This window comes from Crotalus tigris, unplaced genomic scaffold (genome assembly GCF_016545835.1).
Source record: "Crotalus tigris isolate CLP2741 ecotype Arizona unplaced genomic scaffold, ASM1654583v1 scf7180000019078.1875890, whole genome shotgun sequence".
Lineage (NCBI taxonomy): Eukaryota > Metazoa > Chordata > Lepidosauria > Squamata > Viperidae > Crotalus > Crotalus tigris.
The window spans coordinates 973,199-997,062 of record NW_024097364.1 but is presented as its reverse complement, the minus strand read 5'-3'; the positions used below and the strand labels follow the sequence as shown (position 1 = coordinate 997,062).

The 23,864-nt window shown below is 37.8% G+C and overlaps 1 protein-coding gene across 4 annotated transcripts in view; it reads right to left on the bottom strand.

The window, feature by feature from the left end:
• Positions 1-23,864, bottom strand: part of DNAH9 (dynein axonemal heavy chain 9) — a 232,556-nt gene that overhangs the window by 103,564 nt on the left and 105,128 nt on the right. For all 4 annotated transcript variants that reach the window (XM_039359504.1, XM_039359501.1, XM_039359502.1 and 1 more), the window contains 6 exons: positions 20,322-20,487; positions 19,362-19,464; positions 18,357-18,596; positions 6,986-7,147; positions 6,344-6,540; positions 393-555 (listed from right to left, as the gene is read on the bottom strand). In XM_039359504.1, coding sequence (XP_039215438.1) covers positions 393-555; positions 6,344-6,540; positions 6,986-7,147; positions 18,357-18,596; positions 19,362-19,464; positions 20,322-20,487 — 1,031 coding nt within the window. The remainder of the gene's footprint in view (positions 1-392; positions 556-6,343; positions 6,541-6,985; positions 7,148-18,356; positions 18,597-19,361; positions 19,465-20,321; positions 20,488-23,864) is intronic.

Genomic DNA, 23,864 nt, shown 5'->3' with positions numbered 1-23,864 from the left:
TGGGATTGCTCCTAGAATTGGGGTCCTTGAAAGTAGTAGGTGAGAAGTATAGATAGGAGGCCTTTTGTACAGATTCATCTTGTGTGCCATTGTATCTTTTTTGAACTAAGAGGCCCTTTTCATAGTGGCACATATCTTGGTCAACTCACAGTTGGACTACTGCAATGCATTCTACATGGAGCTGCCCCTGAAATCAATTTAGAAGCTACCTTTTGTATAGAATGTAGTGGCACAACCAGCAATAGGTCAATAACACCTTGCTCAGGTAATGCCCAAGCTCTGTGAATGCACTGGTTCCAGTTGGCTTTCGGGTATAATTCAAAGAACTATTTGCCACATTTGAAACCCTACTAGCATAGAGGTTAGGCTCTTCTTAGTTATAAGCCTCTCACCTTCAAATCAGGAATCCCATAGCCTTTCCTCAAGGTGATTTGGAAAATCTCCAGAGAGCTAATGAAAGCTGCCAATCTTGTCAGGCTTTGCTTGCCACTTCCACCAACACCCACCAGCAGAGCATTCCCTCTGGGAGATTCCAAGATACGGTTGATTCGGCAACTGAACAAAAAGATACACAATCATTTCACATCTAACTTTTCTTCTGAGGAATAAATATCAATATATGGCACATGGAATAATCTGTTAGATTCAAACCTTGCAAAATCTTAAGTCATTATGTGTCTTGATTAGCACAGAGGAGAACAAAGATAATCTTGAACAAGAGACACAAAAAATCATAAGCAATCTTCAACTTAGTCCTTGGAAAGAAGATGGGATAAGAAAGAAATTCAAGATAACACTGTCCTCATCCTGTTTGACATAAGAGGGGGTGGAGGAAACCTCTGACAGGCTTTTAAGATTCTGTTTATCCTATCTTACAACAATAAAGTTCCTATAATCCTTGCAGGATCTGACTTCCGACCTGGCCTCCTGAAGGGCTGTCAATGGAAAATCTCATTATCAGTTCCAACTGGATAGTCTTGTGAATTTTGACTTTTTCTTTTTCCCCCAAACTAATTATTGATGCCCATTTTAGCCACATCAATTAACTTTTGCCATGTCTCTGACATAAACCAACCTAATTATGTTAATTTGAGTCTCCTTAATATACCATTTAAATTTACATGTCTGCTAAATCTTGTCAAAAGATTTTCAGTTAGCCAAATGTTTTTAGCTTATGTGCCTAAAATATACTGCAGATATCATTCTTGACTCAGAAGCCTGCTTGTTTGTTTTCTTATGATTAGGAGGATATTTCTTAATGGGTAAAGTCCTGACTTGGGAACCAAGAAAGCAGAATGAGAGATGGCAATTGCCAATTAATTCTCATGTTGTCCTTGTGTCAGGAATTCACAGCTGCTATGAAGGTTCTGAGGGGGGAGGTCCCTTTATTTGGCCTGCTGGCCACCGTGTGGCATCTTTATTTATCACAATTATTTCAAATTGTTGCTTTGTCATCCTGGAGAATGATGGGCACTTACCATAACCCCACCTTTCAGAAAGAGGCTCATCTGGTTGGCTTATCTGATTCATATACAAAACCTAGTTAATGTAGCAATGCCTACCTTGGCATTTTTTTCCAGACAAAGTATCTGGCGCAGCAGTTAGAGTGCAGTACTGCAGGCCACTTTAGCTGACTGTGTTCAGCAGGTCAGCGGTTCAAATCTCACCGGCTCAAGGTTGACTCAGCCTTCCATCCTTCCGGGGTAGGTAAAATGAGGACCCAGATTGTTGGGGGCAATGTAAATATATATATATACATTGCTTACTGGTGTACACCGCTTAGAGAGTGCTTGCACTTAAAGCGGTATATAAGTCTCATAAAATAAATAAATAAATAAATAGCCGGAAAATAGCCTGGGTTCAGTGAACAAACCTCTGAGTTCAGTATGGTTACTCATTTCCATTCATGAATTAGACAACTTCCCTTTCCTGATTCTTACCAGAGTTTTAAAAAGCTATGAATAATCTACAAGTTTGTTATCAGTATTGTGGCAAAGATGTTCACTTAAATTAGGGGGGGGGGTTAGAGATAAATGCAAGAAAGTATCTTTTCGTGGCATGCACAACAGTAGCGCTTGCTAGGCTCCTTGCTAAATAATTGCAGAAGAGCCTGGACAGAAAAAGGTTACAGGTATGTAGTTTTGGTTTGTTACATAGGAATGATAAAGAAAATATTTTCAATGACAGTAAGACCTCTAAACTGGAATACCTCTCACAATACACTGGGGATGGCTTTATTATAAGCATCCCTGCATTCCTGAATAGTATCTGAATTCCATTCATCTCAGATGCTATTATTAAGTTTTATAAACAATGGCACTTATTGTCCCCATGTACTGACCCTTTCACACCATACCTTTCATGTTGTTAGAAAGGACAACAATCTGAGTTTCATGATCCATCTCCACTCCAGGGTCACAGATCCAGCCTCCTGCTTTTGATTATGACTTTATTTCGGGAATGATTCTATTCTTTCTGAAGCCCTCTCTACTCACTGAATTAAATTGAATCAAATGAGTTAATCACTGGAACTTAACAGTACATTCTGGCTGGCAACATACTGTTCTTTCTGTTGCTCACACATACTTCTTGAGAAGACTGGGGCAGGGAGAGGAAAGGTATGAAAGGTACTTGCTCCAACTTCTGTTTCCCCATATTGAATGGGAAGGTTGAAGACCGTTTCTAATTAACTGAGTTAAAATATCTATGAGAATGGGAACCTGGTTACAGTTTTCAGTGCGTGGAAATCTTAAGTGGATGCAGCCCACAGATGATACAGAAATGTCAGAGTGAAATTTCCTATCTTTTCCCCCTGATGCCCGGAAAGAATTTGTCTCATAATGTGCATACACATGCACATACACACACACACAAACACATACACACGTGTACATGTTAAATAATACACATGTATAATAATTATTATACATACATATACACAAGCAAACTATCTCTTTCATCCCTGCCATTCTTGTGATACATAATATCACCAATATCTGACTACCTACATTCCAAGGAATTGTTCTTGAGCAATTCTGACAAAATCCAGTAATTATTAAGGATGAAGACATGCAGGGCAATCTTTTGCTGATTGGCAAAGATGGATATCAACTTCTGAGCCAATGATTCAAGGATTAAGAATTCTACTATATCTTCTATGTCTAACATTCAGTTCATACCATGTGAAGTTTGAAGGAGGTTTTTTTTAATGAACTGAAGCTTCCTGATCAGCATAAACCAGCATGAAAAACAAAACTCACACACAAACAATAAAACCAAATATTATAAATAGGCTAATGCTATCAGTGAGATAGAAATTGAGTCAGAAAATACAGAAATGTGGGTTGTTGTTTTTACAGATTCATTAAATAAGTGTGTTTTTTAGAAGAGGAATAAGAAAGATTTTTACATATTCTGAAAATATTATAAAGATAGTTTTGATGCGTCTCCTTAGGCTAAGAATGCTGGAGCATGAAGCTGCTATCCAAAAGATCCTGTTTAAATAAATAATCTTTCCTAACGTAGAACCTATAAAAAGACCATTGTGCACATTTTAAATGGATGGGCATGCTCCCAGTTGATTTTCCAGACTATGAGCAGAGGCCAAATCACTACAACTGCTTCAATGCCATTGCTTTTCAATCTAAATACTATTTTGCTCTGCTTGTATTAAATGGATCTGCAAATAAATGCCCAGCAGCTGGCTTTGGTGGCTTGGTCCCGCCTGGAGAAGCAGAGATTGGAGAATCCCTTGTAAGGTTCTTATGAGGATTAGATCCAATATCTGACAAATAAAGTCACTCAGATCCATTTTGGGTTGGAATCACTAGGATTCAGTTTTGTCCTCTTATCTGGACTAAGTTTGACCCAATTACTTCTGAGGAAGTCGATGGGGTTCTTCAAATGTTGAGTTCTATTACCTATGTGTTTGATCCATGTTTCTCCTGGCTAGTCAGGGTGACACATAGATGAGTTCAAATAATGGAAAATGACTCATTACAAGAATGAGTAGTTCTGCCTGCCTTGAAGAAGATGATGGTTAGCCCTGTCCTCAAGAAATGCTCAAGAAGAGGACAACCAGCAGTTTCCAAGGACTCTGGAGAAGACTGATTACCTGAACCCATTGCAGTTGGGGTTCAGGCCAAAATAAGACAATGAGACAGCATTGATCATACTTGTAGTATGCTCAGGATGGAAATAGTTACCCATTCTCTCCCTTCTTGATCTCTGAGTAATTTTTCATACCATTGGTTATGATATCCTTCAGAGCCAACTGAGGGGTTTGGGAGTTGGTAGCATTGCTCTTCAGTGCTTTTCCTCCTTCTTCTGTGGCCCCTTCCAGATGGTGTTAATGAGGGGAGGGAGGTCTAGCCCTAGGCTTCTTCTATGCCACAAGTTTCAACTCTCTCCTCAGCCTTAATTAATATCTAAATGAAACTATTGGATAAGTTATCTATTGGTATGGGGTTAAGTTTCCTTGGTGTACTGATGACACTCAGTTGTACCTCTGTGCCCTGGACCATCCAAGTTCTACTGTCAAAGTTTTTTTGCAGTGTCTGCTTCAACCCAATCCTGACAAGACTGAGCAACTATGGGTTTTAGGACTCCCCATATCTGACGATTTTCCATCATTCATTCTCATTGAAGCATACACTGTGGCAGGTGGCAGCTGTGGCCCCAAAAGTATTTACACAAATACAGCTTGCGCACTAGTTGAGCCACTCCTAGATTGAGAGGCATTACTCAAGTTACTTGTGCCACAGCCACTTCCTGACTGGACTACTGCAATGAGATCTGCATGAGACTGCCCTTGAAAAGCATTCAGATACTTCAGCTGATCCAGAATGCAGTAGCACATGTAGTATTGGGCAATAACAGTATACTCACATAACTTCATTTCTATATGAACTGCATTATCTCCTAGCAGGGTGCCTTTCAAGGTACTGATTTTCATCTTTGCATAACATGGTGCCAAGTTATTTGAAAGATTGCTTTTCCTTGATGGTTTCTGCCCATCCCAACAAATTTGGTAGAGTCACCACCACACTTTCACCTGGTGGGTGCTAAAAATGTGCTTTTTTTAATGGCACCTATCCTATGGAGATGACTCTCCCAGAGATACAGAAAGCCCCAAGCTTAGTGGTTTTTGGAAAGCTATGAAGCCTGGCATTGCAGGTAGGCTATTTTTTCTCGTGCTCAGATAGGGACGTGTGGTGAGGGTCCACTGAGATTTTTAACAACAAGGCCTTAGTTTGAGTTGGTTTGTTTTACAATTATTATGTTATTCACTCTTCCTTTGCTACCTAAAGTTTTGATAGATGGATAGTAGATACAGGTAGATGACTGAGCGACAGGAAAACAAATAAGACAGAGATGACATCACTTTTAATTTGAGCAGATGAAAAGTCCAAACCCTCTTTTGCCCAGATTGAAAATTTAGTCCCATAAAGAGTTATGCAAATTGGTTCTCAGTCACATTGTCTGCTCTTCAAGGGAGAACAAGTGTATTAGAAAGAATAGAGCTGGTGCCTCAGCACTAGGCAGAGAGTCTCTGAAAGAAAATTTTATTTTATAAGCTTAGCATGCAAATTCACTGTGGGGACCTGCCTCTGAAGACTGAATACCAGGTCCTAATACAACCTGGCTGACATTGAATTACTGAAGATAGAATACTTGCTAGTAACCAAATAGAATAAAAGCCCTGTAACATGCACAGCAGTGCAATTGTATTAAATTGCAAGGCCCTCCGGCGTGAGAAGTGAAGGGATGCCTCACTTCCAACAGAAAGATACAAGCAGCAAGAACTAAGGACTGTGTGTATTGTTTGCTTTTGTGAGCATGACTGAATTTGCTGCCTGGAGTTGGAGAAACAGTCAACTTGCCCTTTGCCCTTGTTTCTAATGGAAGAAGTATTTTGTAACAGATGAGAGAATAAGTTGAAGTACATGCACTCAAAACCAACTTAGGCTATTTATTTCTTGGACAAAACCCACTTACAACTGTCAACCTTTATCCTGGGATAAGGGTTGACAGGTAACACAACTACATAAAATAATGTTTTCATTGGTCCTCATTTACATTTGCAAGCGTGGATCCCAGCATCCTTTCTTAGAAAGATAGTAATCAATGGAAGGCAATTGGTATTCTGCTAAATCATGGAGCTTTCCTTTTATATACAGTAGCTGAAAAATTGAGAAAAACATGTTAAGATCCTCTGTATAAACAGTGAATTCAGGACTTCTTTGTAGAAGGTCATCCATTGTTCCTATTTCTGTGGATACTACCCAGGACCTACAGTATCTAAGGAAAATCACAATTATCTGAAAAGCAAAACTCCCCTTACATGTGGCACATGGCGTCTTCAAACAGCACCAGGTTCATGGCAGCATTAACTTCATTGTGGTTGCCCAAAGCTTCCATGAGAATCTGGCTCAGTGATTCCCAGTTCTGGGCAGGCATGTATTTGGGTTCCCCTACCCCTTTTGCAAAATGGCAGTAGATATTCATCTTCTTGGTTTGTTCCAAAGTTTCCTCTACATCCTAAGAAGAGAAAAAATAAAACACAGTGTTCCAGTTTAGCAGAGATGCAGCAAACAAAAATGTCATCAAGCATTAGCCATTGCAGCCTCTCAATTCTAGGGAGAAGGTTACATAAAATGTAATACCTAGGATCTTCCCGTCACCCAAACCTTCTTGCAGACCACACATATCATATACTTCTCTTTTGCATTGATATGTAATGGTTGTTTGTCAGCTCTAGAAGATACATTTCAAAGAGTTATCTTAACCCAAAGTTTCAGTTCCTATGATAGTGAAGCAGGAAACCCCATTACACCCATAACAATTTGGAAACTATAAATGTTTCTAAATGGTGCAACCTTTCTTCTTTATGATGAGGAGGAACCATATAATGGTTAAATAAGCTTTGCTTTGTTGCAATGCACATATTACTCGTTTTGTTTTTGGTGAATGATTGAAGACTTACATCGCAGAACTTCTTCGTTGCCTCTGCTTGCATTTTATCAAAAATAACCAAATCCTTGTCATCAACCATCTTGTCACGGTAAACACGACTGGATTCATGTAAATATAGTTTTACCAAATCCTGAGGAACCTTTAAACATTCAGGAGTTGAAAACAGAATACCCTGAGGAAGAAAAATACAGATGATGATGCAATCTGCTTTCTGGGTGGATTAGAATGCAACCACAACCAATCCATATGGTTGTTCCTGCTATTGCTGAGTAATGTCACTTCCAGTCTGCTTGTATGTCTTGATTTCTGTGACATACATTAAACTGGCATCCATCCATGTTAAGCTGTTTCCGTACATTATAGCATAATCCTAAGCAAGCAAATATGTAAGGCATCAGTACATGTATAAAAGTGGATAAGACAAAAAATACAAAGTTCCTAAACTTCACTTTCCTTACATAAATATTCAGCCCAATTCTAAATTCATTGTCCCAATGAGAATTGTCACTCCATGTTGAAAATGTAAAATGAAAGCTCATCACATTATCATAGATAATAAATCAAGACTAACCTAACATAAATTAATTGTATTGAGAGGTACCAAGTCAATGTGAAGTAATTTAAATGTTTATTCTTTTTTCAGATTTAAGGGTAAATTGCCTCACAGGAAAAAAACTGCAAATAAAAACAAAAAGAATAATGGTATGGTAATAATTTGTTTATACAAGGAGGAGAATAGCTTTTTTATATTAAAAAAGCTCACAATTTTTTGAAACAGAGACATACATTTCTGATTGAAATGGAATTATTCAATAATAATTAGGCCCAGGATTCCCCAAATGGTTTAAAAGTAGATTAATAGGCTTGTTGTTCACTAAACTCTTTATCCTGTGCTGAATTAAACTGCAGACTGCAAAAATGGAGGCTACATTATTGCCTCAGATTCAGTCTCGCCTTAAGTTAAATACATTACTGAAGTTCCCTATCCTTTTGTAGGAAGAAAAAGAACCAACCTATTAGACTAAGTGGTGATAACTTAAAAAAAAGAAAGTTTAACAAGGTGGGTGCTGACTAGAGTTTGCATTATTATCAGATAATTGTGGCAAGTTTACAATGTGCCCTTTAGAATGCACAAGCAGATGTCTCATTTAAAAAGAAATAAATTTTAATTGTATATATTAACAATACCTATTGATGTAATGACTTAATCCTAATTCAAAAATTCTAAAGGAGGCTTGAAATCTGACTGTACATGGGCGAGCATTATTTTAATAAAAAGCATTTAAATGAATTAGCCAAGTTTTAAGAGGTGCTATTAGGGTACTTTTTAAATGGGAACATTTGGAATTACTAATCTTCTTTGGCGATGAAGCATATAGAACACTCTTTCTGATTTTTATTCTATAGCAATTAACCATAGGAAATCGGCTATGCACAACCCCATCATATAAATCCAAGGAAAGTACAGTTTATGTGATAAGAATAAAGCTGTCTTATTTAAGAGAACAGGCAAATCCAGTACTACCATGCCTAAAGCAAATGAAGCTTCGGTTTATATCCCAACCTCCCTAACCCAAGCAATGTTAGAATAATTTATGGTTGATCAACAATAAGAGAAGAGCGCTCCAATTATTAGTAATGGCACTCTTGTCTTTTTTATATCTTATGATCCAACGTTCAGTCACTCAAAAAGACCAAAAGCTCTGGAGATTTTGGGCTCATTCCATTCTGAATCAGAGAGGGCACAGCTAGTCATATTCTTCATAACTGATTCCCTTATCATTTAATTGATGCAGTGGAATGATCTATTGATCAGAAAATACAAATGATTAAAATAGGCATATAGAGTCTATTAAAATCACCCACCAGAATTAAGTCAGATTCTTTATATTTTAATATCAAGCCCAGCACACACTCCTCAAATATATCCTGACAGGGATATATTTATAGGATCGATAGAAGACATTAAATAATAACAAATAATATCACCCTAAATCCACATTAATAACTAAGATTAAGGATCTTAGCTAGCTAAGATAATAGCAACGAAATTCAACTACTTGAAAATAAATTTTGTAAATACATCCTTTTGCCCATATACTCAGCAATATGAATTATAAGTATTCAACTTAGGAGTCTTTCATTCTCAGGTATCATGCATTTTAACTGTATATATTAATAATATCTGGTAACTGTTAGGACCCCTTATCAATTTCACTAGTATCACTGCTTCCCATCATTGACTGGCTGAAGCTAAGATCATCACATGCCTGTCAAAATTGTGGGGACAGAGGTGGGTCTTGGGGAGAAAGATAAAAGGCCCAGAGTTATCTGTCTCAAGAAAATTATATGGAATCAATCATTCAACATGTTATACTTTAAAACAGGCACGCTGGCTGAGCAATTCTGAGAGTTGAAGTCCACAAGTCATAAAAGGGTCAAGTTTGAAGACCCCTGCTTTAAAAGGTGTAAGTGCTGATTTCCATTTGTTTCTAGTGAAACATTAGAATCTAGTCCAATTTAAGAAAATTAACTTCTGATTGTAATTGAGCGGCATGGTGGCATAGAGATGAAGACGTTCACCTCACATTTGCAGGGTTGAGAATTCAACCCTAGGCACCAACAGAGGTTTCTCTATCAGGGGGCAAAAAGAAAAAATATCTACTGGGAACTCAGCATAGGCATCAGGGTGAGCATCTGGCCAGTAAATGCTCAGCTCCTTTCAGTCACCCCAGCTCCATCCCAATAAAAGGGAGTACAGGGTGGTAAAAAGAAAAAAACAACACCTTCTGACTGTAATTCAGTCTATGCTTGATTTATATGCACAAAATATTGCAGGGGAAGTCTTGTTATGGAGAAGCTATCTGATCTCTGTCTGCTTTAACCATCAAACATACAGCATGCTAATTTTGTCAATCTGAACTTTAAAATCTGTTCTAGAAGTTTTTTTCAGCCTCTTTACCAATCTGACCATCCAAAGGTCTAACCAGAGAATGGGGAAGTTTGTCCAGCTTCTCCTTAATGTCCAATAACTTTTTTTAACAAAAGTAAATCACACAGTCTCTACAATATACACCTTTTGCCAACAAATCCAGGTGAAAATTCAAACTTAGCACAGTTTGAGTTATTGTTTGTGAATCTTGCCCCTGCTTGAGTTTCCGTTGAAGTGGAATCTTTAATCAGAAGTTGGGGAAGTGTTAGTACTCATCCTCGCACACTCTCCCTGTTCAGTAGTTCAAATTGATCACTTAGAGGAAAAATATCATCATTTATAGTTAAGCCTCCTTTCAGTGACAGCAGATCCTCTATTTTAAACTGTTTAAGTGCTTTCCTATGACTTGCGTGCTTGAAACCTATTCTTGATTTTTTTCTTCATTTTCCCTATTTATGATTTTTAAGCTCAGCAATATACAACAGGAGTATAGCAGATATAATAATAATATATCCACTCTTTCAAAGCTGGCAAAGATAAAAAGAGTATACCTATGAACAGGGAATAGCTGTATAAAACAGCTTTAAAAAAATAAAACTGTAGGGTTGAAGGAACTAATGTCAAATCCTGCCCAGGGAGAGAGAAACTATCTTATTTTAAATGGACTAGTTTTTTGGAGGGAAACCAAAAGGAAACCTTCTGAAGTAATTACTATCATCTGCATGATAATATTTCTACTATTAATCAGCAATGTAGACTTTATGATTGAGTTTTCCCCTGACAGCAATCATTCCCAAGTTACTGTAAAACCACTTTAGACTTGCAATCCAGATATAAATAATCCAAATTGTGCTACTTGGTCACAGTTACTCTAGTGGTCAGATGTCATATGGTCTAGTGAATCACAGAAAGGTGCAACTCAGTGTACTAGTCTTCCTAAAGCTGCTTTACTGAGAAAAATCATGTGAAATATGGAAAAGAATTGCACAACTGCTAACAAGTTATCAATAACTATCTAAGAACTAACAGTGGATAAAGAATCAAATAATTATACTAGAATCCAATTTAAACCTAATACTTAAACCTAAGTATTGGTTTGATTGTTTATGTGTGGGATGCAAAAACTTAATTAATTTAAGTTCATTTACCCTTCCACAATAATATTGGATATAATGGACAAACGAATGGAAATATATGATGGAACTTTGTTTTTATATATGATAATGGCAGTGAGATTTTCATATGCTCAAAGCTGGGAGGACTTACAAATACCTACAATGTAAGAATAGATAGTGAAGCTGGTGAAATTGAGGAAGACGGCAAAATTGAAACTTTGATGAAAGAAAAGATGTTGACAAATTTTCTTTCTACTTGGAAATCATTTTTGGACGGTTGGAAAGAAACTGGAAAAAATGAAAAGTCGATTGGGGGATTTGATTATTAGAATTATAGGGAACTATGGAAATAATGTAGACAAATGTTAATTTTAGCTTATGAGTCTGATGTATTTTTTATTCATAAGTACTAAAGAAAGTCAGAAGTCATTTTGCATTGCAACAATTTTCCTTTTCTGTTTGATTAGCTTTTAACTTTATACTTTTTTTGAAAATCAATAGAAGTATATACATTAAAAATAATATTGGACACTAATATTGGAGTAATGATATGTGAAAGAAAATCTACCAAGTCTTACCTGATAAAGGAAAAGAAGAGATGGATATGGCCAGTTGGAATAAGCTAGACCAAACTGTAAAAGTTTAAAATTAAAATTCTAGAAACTAATTACACTGGAGGTATAGGTAAACACTTTTAACCTCAACTTTTCCTGTTTCAGTCCTCCCAGTGATCCAAGTTTCTTTATCACATATTTACCTACAACTAAAGGCAGGCAAGGCAACTAAACAATGATAAAGCAACAAGGAGTGGAGAAAACTAGATGTTGGCTTAATGCATAAAATCAAACCTGGATTGGTGGGATTCTGTCCTGGCAACCTTATTTACTCACATGGAGTACTCCTTTCAGATGCCAAAGTAAACATTATTGTAAAGGAATAAAAATATAACCTTGGGGAAAGTATGAAAGAACAATTATGGAAGGTCTGGGAGACTATCTAGAGATTGAAGGACTGGAGGAACTCAAAATAACTCACCTTCACAACAGAAGAAGAGGTGAAGATGAGTGTGAAAGTGGAAATAGAAGTAATATAGAGGAAGAAAGATGGCAGGAGCAGCAGAGAAGAGACAGTGGCTATGACAGCCAGAACCACAAGATGTAGCTCAAGAATCAGCCAAAAGCAACTGGAGAAAGTCCAAAGCACAGCTGTGAGACAGGGTGCAAGTCCAGGAGAGTGGAACCCCAACTGACTGCAGGGAAGCCAAGTTCTGGAATGGTGAGCAGTGCTGAAAGAAGGAGTCCTTTCCAGGGCAGACAAAAAGCTGCAGAAAATAGCCCAGGAACTGGCTTTTCATAGGGGCACTTGTTATTGTTCATGTCGAGGCCACTCAGGTGCTGACATTCCTTAGAACAGGGGTCTTCAAACTTGGCCCTTTTATGACTTGTGGACTTCAACTCCCAGAATTCCTCAGCCAGGCATGCTTGCTGAGGAATTCTGGGAGTTGAAGTCCACAAGTCATAAAAGGGCCAAGTTTGAAAACCCCTGCCTTAGAACATAAGAATATGCTTTTCTAGTCTTTCCTCCCCACCATACCTATTTTAAGTTTTGAGAATCCAAAATAGCTTTGGAGTCTAGTAGAATAAAAAAGGGGAAATACAATAATCAATGTAGCTGCCAAAGCATCAAATGGAAAAGGAAATACTGAGGAGAATAGAATAGAATAGAATAGAATAGAATAGAATAGAATAGAATAGAATAGAATAGAATAGAATAGAATAGAATAGAATAGAATAGAATAGAAGTTGCAAAGGATCTTGGATGTCTTCTAATCCAGCCCCCTGCTCAAGCAGAAAAACCTATACCATTTGAGACAAATGATTGTCCACTCTCTTCTTAAAAACTTCCAGTGTTGAAGCTTTTTTAAGAAGAGACTGGACAACCATTTGTCTAAAATGGCATGGGTTCTCCTGCTTGAGCAGGGGGCTGGATTAGTAGACCTCCAAGGTCCCTTCCAGTTCTATTCTATTCTATTCTATTCTATTCTATTCTATTCTATTCTATTCTATTCTATTCCCCATATGCTCCTCAGTGTTTCCTTTTCTATTTGATGCTTTGGCAGCTACATTGACTGTTGTAATTCCCCTTTTTTATTCTACTAGGCTCCAAAGCAATTTCACATTCTCAAGATTTTAAAATAGGTATGGTGGGGAAGAAAGAAAAGAAGGGAATGAATGGAAATGAATCAAACAAATGCATTGTAGAATTAAGAGATAGCAGTCCACATTGAAAATATAAGTCACCAAAGAATGTAAGAATCAGAAATAGTTACAAACATGAATAATCAAAATAAATTAGGTCTATTTTAATTCAAAATAGAGAAGAGCTGAGGAATAAGAATAAAACACAAAGAAAAAAAGGTAAGGGGAGACAACAAAGTCAAGGAAGTAACATGAGTAACATTTAAGAACTTAAGAATTAGGAAACATTTAGAATTAAAGAATACTGCAGACAATACGGTAATGTTAGAAAGTGCTTTGTTGTGTAATGCACTGAGATGTTCTCCTCACTCTTGTAATTTAACACAATATGTTGTCTGGATCTATTGCCATCTCTGAACCTACAATAAAGGCCAAGAGTGATTTGGTCAATTGTCAACCAATTACTATTTTAAGTATCATTTGTAAGCTTTATGCCAACCACTCACATGGGAAATTTTGAACTGGATGACACAAATGAATGTGCTTGCTGTAGAATATGCCAGATTTAGAAATAGAATAGACAATCAAGACTTCACTATCGATAGTCTATAATACATTTGGCAGTCCAGATCTGGCAAAATGGATATTATAAACTAACCTCAGCATTCTCTCTATAACACCTTCATTGATCTGTTTCTCTACCAAAGGAAAATATGGACTATGTCAGATATTTTAGATAAGTTACAGATTATATAAAAAAAGATAAGATACAGATTATTAGGACTTACATACAAGTCAACTATACTTATCCACCATCTGATCTGATATTATTATATCTATATCAGACCATATATTGGATAAGTATAGTTGACTTGCATGTAACTATTAATCCTAATAATCTGTAGCTTATCTAAAATATCTGACATAGTCCATACTTTCCCTTTGGTAGAGAATTAGATCAATGAAGGTGTTATCTGATATCTATATCAGATCATATGATATACATATATACATAATATCACACTTATGTTTGTGTGTGTACATGTAGGTGTGCATATGTGTGTATGTGTATACAATCATACATATATATGATCAAATATGCATATCTGATCTGATACCTGACAAGTAATGAGGCAGGCAGGGATATATACTTGTCTTCCTCATTCTTTTTTTGTATTAATTCTGTCACACACATTTGATTAAACATGAAATCTATCCTCCAATGCTGATGAATAACCCTACATCTATCCTTTCCTATGCTGAAGATTCAGTTATTTTATCTTTATTCCAGGTCAGCCTATGTTAAAAGAAAAATTAGATATCAATTATACCAAGATTAATATTGTTAATTTTTTTACAATATTACCATCAACGACAGCAGCTGCATAGATAATTGGAATATATTCCTTATCATCACTGAACAAGTGAACAAATGAAAAGGGAAAGATTTTAAATACTTAGGAGTTATCTTCCTTAACATGAAATTGCCAGAGTAAAGGACATTAGTATATGCACAAAAAAAGGAGCAATGCAATAGCTCAATCTGCCAGCCCCACAGGCAATAAATACTGTTGTGTCATTGCAACAGTAAAACTCTTTAAAAACAAAGAGTGCAGTTTTGTCTGTATAAGGACTTGAGACCATTAAAAGTAATTCAGAGTATATTTTAATAGCAGTATTTGGAGTCCCTTGCTATGTTCCAAATGCACTTTGGCACCTGGAAATTGATCTTCCTTTTACAAAGACACATGCACAATCTTGCTATTACCGTATTGGTTAAAAACAAATTGCACGGAAGACTCTTCTTTCATTCATATGGACAAATTCTATTCTTCTTGGAAGAAGAGCACAGATATGGCTTTACATTTTTTAGCTTTTCAGCTCAGTATCTGCTTCAACAAGGATATGAAAAAGTCTATTTGAAGATAAAATAACATGTCTTCTGACCCCAATCTACCAAGAGAACTATTATACAGTGAGCTGTGAAGAGGCCGTATCAATGAGCTTTCTCACAAGCTAGATTCAGTGTTATGTTAGCTATGGTTCCAAAGAAGAAATCATAGTAACGCTGCTCAATGACTGATTTTAAAGATCAATAGGGTCAGTTCCACATGGGCACAGTTTCATATACTAAACTTAGCATTCTACATTAGTTGGCCAAGTGGACTGGCCAGATGAGAAAAATATATTTTCTAATAACAGAATGTTCTCTTGAACTACAGATAGTCCTCGACTTACAACAGTTCATTTAGTCACCGTTTGAAGTTACAGTACAACAGCACTGAAAAAAGTGACTTATGACCATTTTTCACACTTATGACCATTGCAGCACCGCCATGGTCACATGATCAAAATTCACTCATATTTATGACAGCTGCAGTGTTCCCGGGGTCACATGATCCCCTTTTGCAACGTTCTGACAAGCAAAGTCAATGGGGAAGCCAACTGTTACTAACTTAACAATTGCAGTGATTCGCTTAACAACTGTGGCAAGAAAGGTCGTAAAATGGGGTAAAACTCATTTAACAAATGTCTCATTTAGCAACAGAAATTTGAGGCTCAACTGTGGTTGTAAGTCGGTATCTAAAAAGTTTTATTTGTTTATAAAATTTATTGGCTGTTCATCTTACCACAGGGTAACTTAAAGCAACAAAAAAAGGTTGCTAAGTTCTTCTTAGTTTATTTTTATTATTTTATTTATTTTTAAAATTTATAAGCCGCCCCACTCCCGAAGGACCCTGGGCGGCTAACAATAAAAAACACATAAAAACATAACAAAACAAACAGTACAAGAACAGTCATCCAGGGGTCAGGTTTTATAAACCCCAGGCCTGCCGGAAAAGCCAGGTCTTAAGCAGCTTACGGAAAACCAACAGGGTGGGAGCGGTCCTAATCTCCGGGGGGAGCTGGTTCCAAAATGTGGGCGCCATCACAGAGAAAGCCCTCCTCCACGGCCCCGCCAAATGGCACTACTTGGTCGACGGGACCTGAAGGAGGCCCAGCCTGTGGGATCTAACCGGACGTAGGGAACTATGAGGTAGTAGGCGGTCTCGCAAATAGCCTGGCCCTGAGCCCTGATATAGTTGCAATTTCTGTGGGTTTAATGCTGGAACTGTCAAATCAAATTACTGTAATTCATTAGTATTGTTATATGTGTTAACTACTTTACTGCGTATCTTATAGTACATTTTTCTATATGCCATATTATATTCTAAATTTTACATATTTACATATGTATATTTGTATCATATAACAATCTTGGCCAGTAAATAAAATTGCTAAACTGAATTAAAATACTTTCTGAATAAATTAAACTCCCATGAAATTATGTTTAGCTTTTCTGTCTATGGCTGCTTTTCACACATTCTATTCTAATTGAAAACAAGATAATCAATACATAATATAATCAATTATGTTTCTCGGTAAGTTGCGTGGTGCATGTTTTAAAATAGATCATCCATAGTGTATTAAAAGAAGCTGCAGTTTAGGCAGTCATAAATTACATTATTAAACGATGTGAAAGAGAACATGACTCCATTGATTTTTTTTTTAATTCAGAAAGAGCTAAGGTGTGTAGAAGTTTTAAAATAAATAATTACTATTATATAAAAAGGAGAAGAAACACATATTCCACAGAACAAATCATTGCAAAAAGCCTGAACCTCTTTCATGAACTGATAATATTGCAATGTGCATATGATACCACAGAAATATTTATTTTTTCATGCATTCATTCATTTCTAGACCAAATTTATAAAGCCACCCAACTCACAGTGAGTCTGAGTAGTGTACAGGTTAAAAACTCACCCATTACTGTAAAACAGGTCAAAGATGGCAATAATAAGGGACCAGACTTATCCTAAACCAGTGATGTTGAACCTTTTAGAGACTGAGTGCCCAAACTGCAACCCAAAACCCACTTATGCATCGTTGGGTGGGTGCTGGGTGGGCATGGCCCATTGGGTGGGTGTGGCCCATTTGGAGCGTGGCTACGGTGGTAACAGCAGACTGGGTGGAAATAAAAAATTCAATCAATTCCAACTTTGCAAGATCTTTTTTTTCCTGCAAAAAGTTGAAATTGACTGACTGATTGAACCTTTTTTTTTTTTGTACACGCGGCGGAGGCCTAAAACGAAAAGGTTTTATAAAACCCAGCTGAAGGCCTAGGACTGGGGCAATGGTGCGCGTGCCCACAGAGAGGGCTCTGAGTGCCGCCTCTGGCACCCGTGCCATAGATTCGCCACCACTGTCCTAAACATTACAACTACCCAACTGATATAGAACAGCGGCCTTGGTTCAACCCTATTTTGTGATAAAAAATCAACCTCAACAGAAGTTAAATTTCTTGTTTCATCTAAAGAAAGAGGTGAATGGAAATTGTGGTCCTGTATATAGTTTTGTAGCAAAATGAAACTTTAAAAAAATATACTGCAATAGATAAAATCCATTATATCCCCATTTTTTATTTCCACAAGGTTTGAAAATTGTGGTTAAATGGATATCGATAATAGTTCATCTTTCAAATCTCATTGATACTCTACAATCAATTGCTCCAGTCAATTGCTATCTAGAGCCTATTCTCAAAACTGATGTATATAAGCTGGTGTTTGATCATCCTATGTCTTTTTATAATGCTAGGCAGTTTGAATAGGATCTCACTGTCTATTCTGCTGATGATATACTGAATTAATACCTATTAAAAATACAACATAAAATGTGTAATTGTGTAGATACAAAAGCCAAAAATGATGGTTTATAAACCACAATAGCAGAATTACACATCATACTAATCAAGCAACAGTGAAATCATATTATTCTTAGTGTAATATGTAAAATGAATTAGAAGGACTGCCTTCTTCCTTACTGACAAAAATAAATAAGCACAAATACACACAGACACACACACAACAGAAAAAGCAACTGACCTTTTAAACAACATACTGGTTTCTTGTTCTTGCATTCTTTTTTTTTTACTTTTTACTTTTTTTACTTTTGTTCTACCAAACTGCAAACTAACTCTAGGAGAGGATACAGCTGTACATTGCCAACATAATTTGACTTAATTTGCAAAATCTAGCCTCCTTAAACAAATACAGTCAAAATAATAAATAGTTCCCCAAAGAGAAAGCAACCTACTTGGAAAACATTGGATAAATCCCTAAGATTGAAGTTATAGTGAAATTTAATAGCTGTTGGAAGGAATGTAGCTGCTATTTTCAGGTGCAGAGCAAGAGCCAGGTGTATTAACTGCTGTGATGACTTCTGTAAGGCTGCAGAGAAGTTCCCCCATTTTAGATGCTGAGTTAGGATGGTACTGTAAATGGTGGAAAGAGCATCTGACCCAGGAAATGAGAGGGCAAACACACAGAAGTGGCGCTGCAAGAACATAATATAAAAAAACAAAACACAATAGAAATCAATAGGCCATTGTATAAAAGAGAAATGATATATATTATTATGCTCACATAATTGCATTTCTGGCACTTGACAACCATTGCACATTTACGACTGTCCCATAGGCACGCAATTGCCACTTGCAATCTTCCCAGCCAGCTTCTGACAAGCAAACTCAATAGGAAGATAGCAGGAGGTCATAAGTCATGGTCATGTGATGTTCTTGCTTAATGACCACAGGTGATCTACTTAATAACTGCACCTGAGACTGATGTCGCTAAGTGAAGCAATTACATAATATTTTGCTTCATGGCCATCTCACTTAGAGATGGAGTTGCAGTGGGGAGGACTTTGCATTCATCACAAGGATTGAGTGGGGAAAATCCATATGCTGCTGTCCATGGTACTGAAATACTGTTATCTTATTCTTCTCTTGAACCTTATAAAATCATATCCCAATTGACCTAAACCAGAGGCACAGAGAGTTGGTTCACTGATGTATTAAAGCAATATAGAAAATAACGAATTAGTTCTATATAAGGGATGCGCATTCCAGAAAACCAGTTACTGATTTCTGCTGGCTACTCCATCCCATTCCTCTCCTATCAAGCCTTTAGCTTTGATTTGTGACAGATAAACTGTTGCATTCCTGTAGCTTTTCTTTGTTTGGGCACAATTTTATCAAGCATGAAAAAAAAATGAATGTAATTAACAAAATCAGCAGTGTTCTAGATCAGGAAGCAATACCTGCAAACGTGGGTTGATAGTAAAGCTGCCTGCAGTGGGATTCATGCATGACACGTACTGCACATTCATGATTTCCTTCAGGGACAGCTTGTTTCTGTCATACCTTTGCCAGAAAAAGAAAAAAGAATGCATCATCCTAATCACAGATTATTAGTGACAACAGCAGTATGCCTGCCAAACATTGCCAAGACTGAGCAGCATGTTAGGGGGGCACTAGACACCTGCTGCATCCCAGCTGTTTTCAATTAATAGTCCAACAGAGACTGTACAATTTGAGGGCAGAGGGGACTACATGAGGTTAGAATTTACATATGTTTCCATTACATCAATGCATTCCATAATGATGGTGATTCCTCTAAAATCATGCATATCCATGATGGGACTAAATCATTAAAGTCACAAGTTACATTCAAGAGAAAAGCTGGTAGAAAGACTGAGGGAAAAAAGTTAAAAAGAAGCCAGTATATACCAATAAAAAAGAAAGAAAAGGATGGCTTGCACATTGTATAGTCTGCAGCATTAGAATAAAAACAGGAAGTTTTATTGGGAGTTTTGCACTAAATAAAGAAGCTTATCACAGGATGTATGAAGAATTCAATCTTCATGAATCCTGATACCATAGGACCTGACTACATCACTTGGATTAATGTACTGTTCAAACTTAGCTAGAGTATCCATCAGACTTTATTGATGCCCAAGGATTGTGACATGATTCTTACTCATGGATGTATATATAAGTGTAGAAAACAGACTGGAACTATAAATAAACTCATATAACAGTAATTCAAATCAGAAGCAAAATCATCCATCGCAAACTTAGCCTCATAACTAGTCCGAACATTTTTTGTTTCTTTTTATGTTTGTTTGTTTTTAATGTAGATTGGGTGGAAACAAAATACAGTTCAGTGTAAAGCCATGATCTAGATCAAAAATAGACCAATTTATCCATCTCCAACATACCAATGCCCATAGTCCAGATGTTGTCGGATCAGTGTATGAGGCTGAACTGTTCCATAGGTATCAACTTCAGGCATATTCATATCATCAATGAAATAGATGAGTTTCTTTGTTCCAGGAGGACCATAATTCCTTCCAGCCTTTTTTTCCAGTGGCTTCTCAAGAACAGCTATGGGAAAACAAAGGCTCAGAATTTTTAGAAAGTAAACTTCTTAATATAAGGATTGCATTGTCAGGCTGCCAATTAATCTACTTGAGCTATAAGGCACCTATGGAAATATAAAAAAAGAAAAATCATGCCAGTATCAAGCCTAATGATGATGATTGATCACATCACATAATTCCTCACAAAGGAAGACTTTCAGCAGCAGATAAGCCCATGAAATCAGAATCATAGATTAATAAAATACAGTTTAGCAGACTGCAACTGTATATAAGAACTGCAGGAAATGCATCACAAATCTAAAAATCTGTAGTTATGATGCTTAAAAACTTGGGCAAGAACAAATACAGTAGTGGCATATATACAGACATACATACACACACACACGTGTGTGTGTGTGTTTGTGTATCCCTAACTGTGTTAAAAATATGCGTGTGTATATATATTTTCTGAGGTTTTCGCGGGTGTTTGTATGTAGGTCTTTGGTTATTCGGGTTTTCTCCCGCATCAAATTGGAAGTGTCTTCGCGACATTTCGATGAAGTCTCATTCATCATCTTCAGGCTGGTGTTTTCGGCTTCGTGCTTCTAGGAGCACGAAGCCGAAAACCCCAGCCTGAAGATGACGAATGAGACTTCATCAAAACGTCGTCAAGACACTTCCAATTTGACGCAAGAGAAAATCCAAATAATATATATATATATATATATATATATATATATATATATATATATATATATATATATATGTCTTTGGTTATTCGGGTTTTCTCCCACGTAAAATTGGAAGTGTCTTGGCGACGTTTCGACGAAGTCCCATTCGTCATCTTCAGGCTGGTGCTTTCGGCTTCGTGCTTCTAGGAGCAATGTGTGATTGTAGCTGTTTCCTCCTTTTAACTGCCAGTGGGGGTATTAACTGATTGGATGGAGGTGTGTTCTGATTGGTTAGGAGCTTGGCTGTGCTCTGATTGGCTGGGGGGTTGGCTGTGCTCTGATTGGCTGGGGGGTTGGCTGTGCTCTGATTGTCTGGGGGAGTGTTCTGTTTGGGCTTTGTTGTGCTCAGGTTACTCTGAGTTGCAGGGGGGTTTAAAATGGTGAGCTGCATTGCTATTTTTTGGCTTCGTGTTCGTGGTCGTGCCTCATCTTCATGGTGGGTGTCAGTTTGCTTCATGTATGGATTGGAGGGGTTTAAAGTGGCTAATGATGCAGCTGTGGTCTGGCTTGGAGGGGTTCAGCACCAGCCTGAAGATGACGAATGAGACTTCCAATTTTACGTGAGAGAAAACCCGAATAACCAAAGACCTACATACAAACACCCGCGAAAACCTCAGAAAACACTATATATATATATATATATATATATATATATATATATATATATATATATATGTAGGTCTTTGGTTGTTCGGGTTTTCTCCCACGTAAAATTGGAAGTGTCTTGGCGACGTTTCGACGAAGTCCCATTCGTCATCTTCAGGCTGGTGTTTTCAGCTTCGTGCTTCGAGCAGCAATGTGTGGTCTTAGCTGTTTCTTCCTTTTAACTGCCAGTGGGGGTATGAACTGATTGGGTGGGAGCTTGGCTGTGTTCTGATTGGGTGGAGGTGTGTTCTGATTGGTTAGGGGCTTGGCTGTGCTCTGATTGGCTGGGGGGTTGGCTGTGCTCTGATTGGCTGGGGGAGTGTTCTGTTTGGGCTTTGTTGTGCTCAGGTTAGTCTGAGTTGCAGGGGGGTTTAAAATGGTGAGCTGCATTGCTATTTTTTGGCTTCGTGTTCGTGGTCGTGCCTCATCTTCATGGTGGGTGTCAGTTTGCTTCATGTATGGATTGGAGGGGTTTAAAGTGGCTAATGATGCAGCTGTGGTCTGGCTTGGAGGGGTTCAGCACCAGCCTGAAGATGACGAATGAGACTTCCAATTTTACGTGAGAGAAAACCCGAATAACCAAAGACCTACATACAAACACCCGCGAAAACCTCAGAAAACACTATATATATATATATATATATATATATATATATATATATATATATATATGTAGGTCTTTGGTTGTTCGGGTTTTCTCCCGCGTAAAATTGGAAGTGTCTTGGCGACGTTTCGACGAAGTCCCATTCGTCATCTTCAGGCTGGTGTTTTCAGCTTCGTGCTTCGAGCAGCAATGTGTGGTCTTAGCTGTTTCTTCCTTTTAACTGCCAGTGGGGGTATGAACTGATTGGGTGGGAGCTTGGCTGTGTTCTGATTGGGTGGAGGTGTGTTCTGAATGGTTAGCTCTGATTGGCTGGGGGGTTGGCTGTGCTCTGATTGGCTGGGGGAGTGTTCTGTTTGGGCTTTGTTGTGCTCAGGTTACTCTGAGTTGCAGGGGGGTTTAAAATGGTGAGCTGCATTGCTATTTTTTGGCTTCGTGTTCGTGGTCGTGCCTCATCTTCATGGTGGGTGTCAGTTTGCTTCATGTATGGATTGGAGGGGTTTAAAGTGGCTAATGATGCAGCTGTGGTCTGGCTTGGAGGGGTTCAGCACCAGCCTGAAGATGACGAATGAGACTTCCAATTTTACGTGAGAGAAAACCCGAATAACCAAAGACCTACATACAAACACCCGCGAAAACCTCAGAAAACACACTATATATATATATATATATATATATATATATATATGTAGGTCTTTGGTTGTTCGGGTTTTCTCCCGCGTAAAATTGGAAGTGTCTTGGCGACGTTTCGACGAAGTCCCATTCGTCATCTTCAGGCTGGTGTTTTCAGCTTCGTGCTGCTCAAAGCACGAAGCTGAAAACACCAGCCTGAAGATGACGAATGGGACTTCGTCGAAACGTCGCCAAGACACTTCCAATTTTACGCGGGAGAAAACCCGAACAACCAAAGATATATATATATATATATATATATATATATATATATATATATATATATATAGTGTTTTCTGAGGTTTTCGCGGGTGTTTGTATGTAGGTCTTTGGTTATTCGGGTTTTCTCTCACGTAAAATTGGAAGTCTCATTCGTCATCTTCAGGCTGGTGCTGAACCCCTCCAAGCCAGACCACAGCTGCATCATTAGCCACTTTAAACCCCTCCAATCCATACATGAAGCAAACTGACACCCACCATGAAGATGAGGCACGACCACGAACACGAAGCCAAAAAATAGCAATGCAGCTCACCATTTTAAACCCCCCTGCAACTCAGAGTAACCTGAGCACAACAAAGCCCAAACAGAACACTCCCCCAGACAATCAGAGCACAGCCAACCCCCCAGCCAATCAGAGCACAGCCAACCCCCCAGCCAATCAGAGCACAGCCAAGCTCCTAACCAATCAGAACACACCTCCATCCAATCAGAACACAGCCAAGCTCTCATTCAATCAGTTCATACCCCCACTG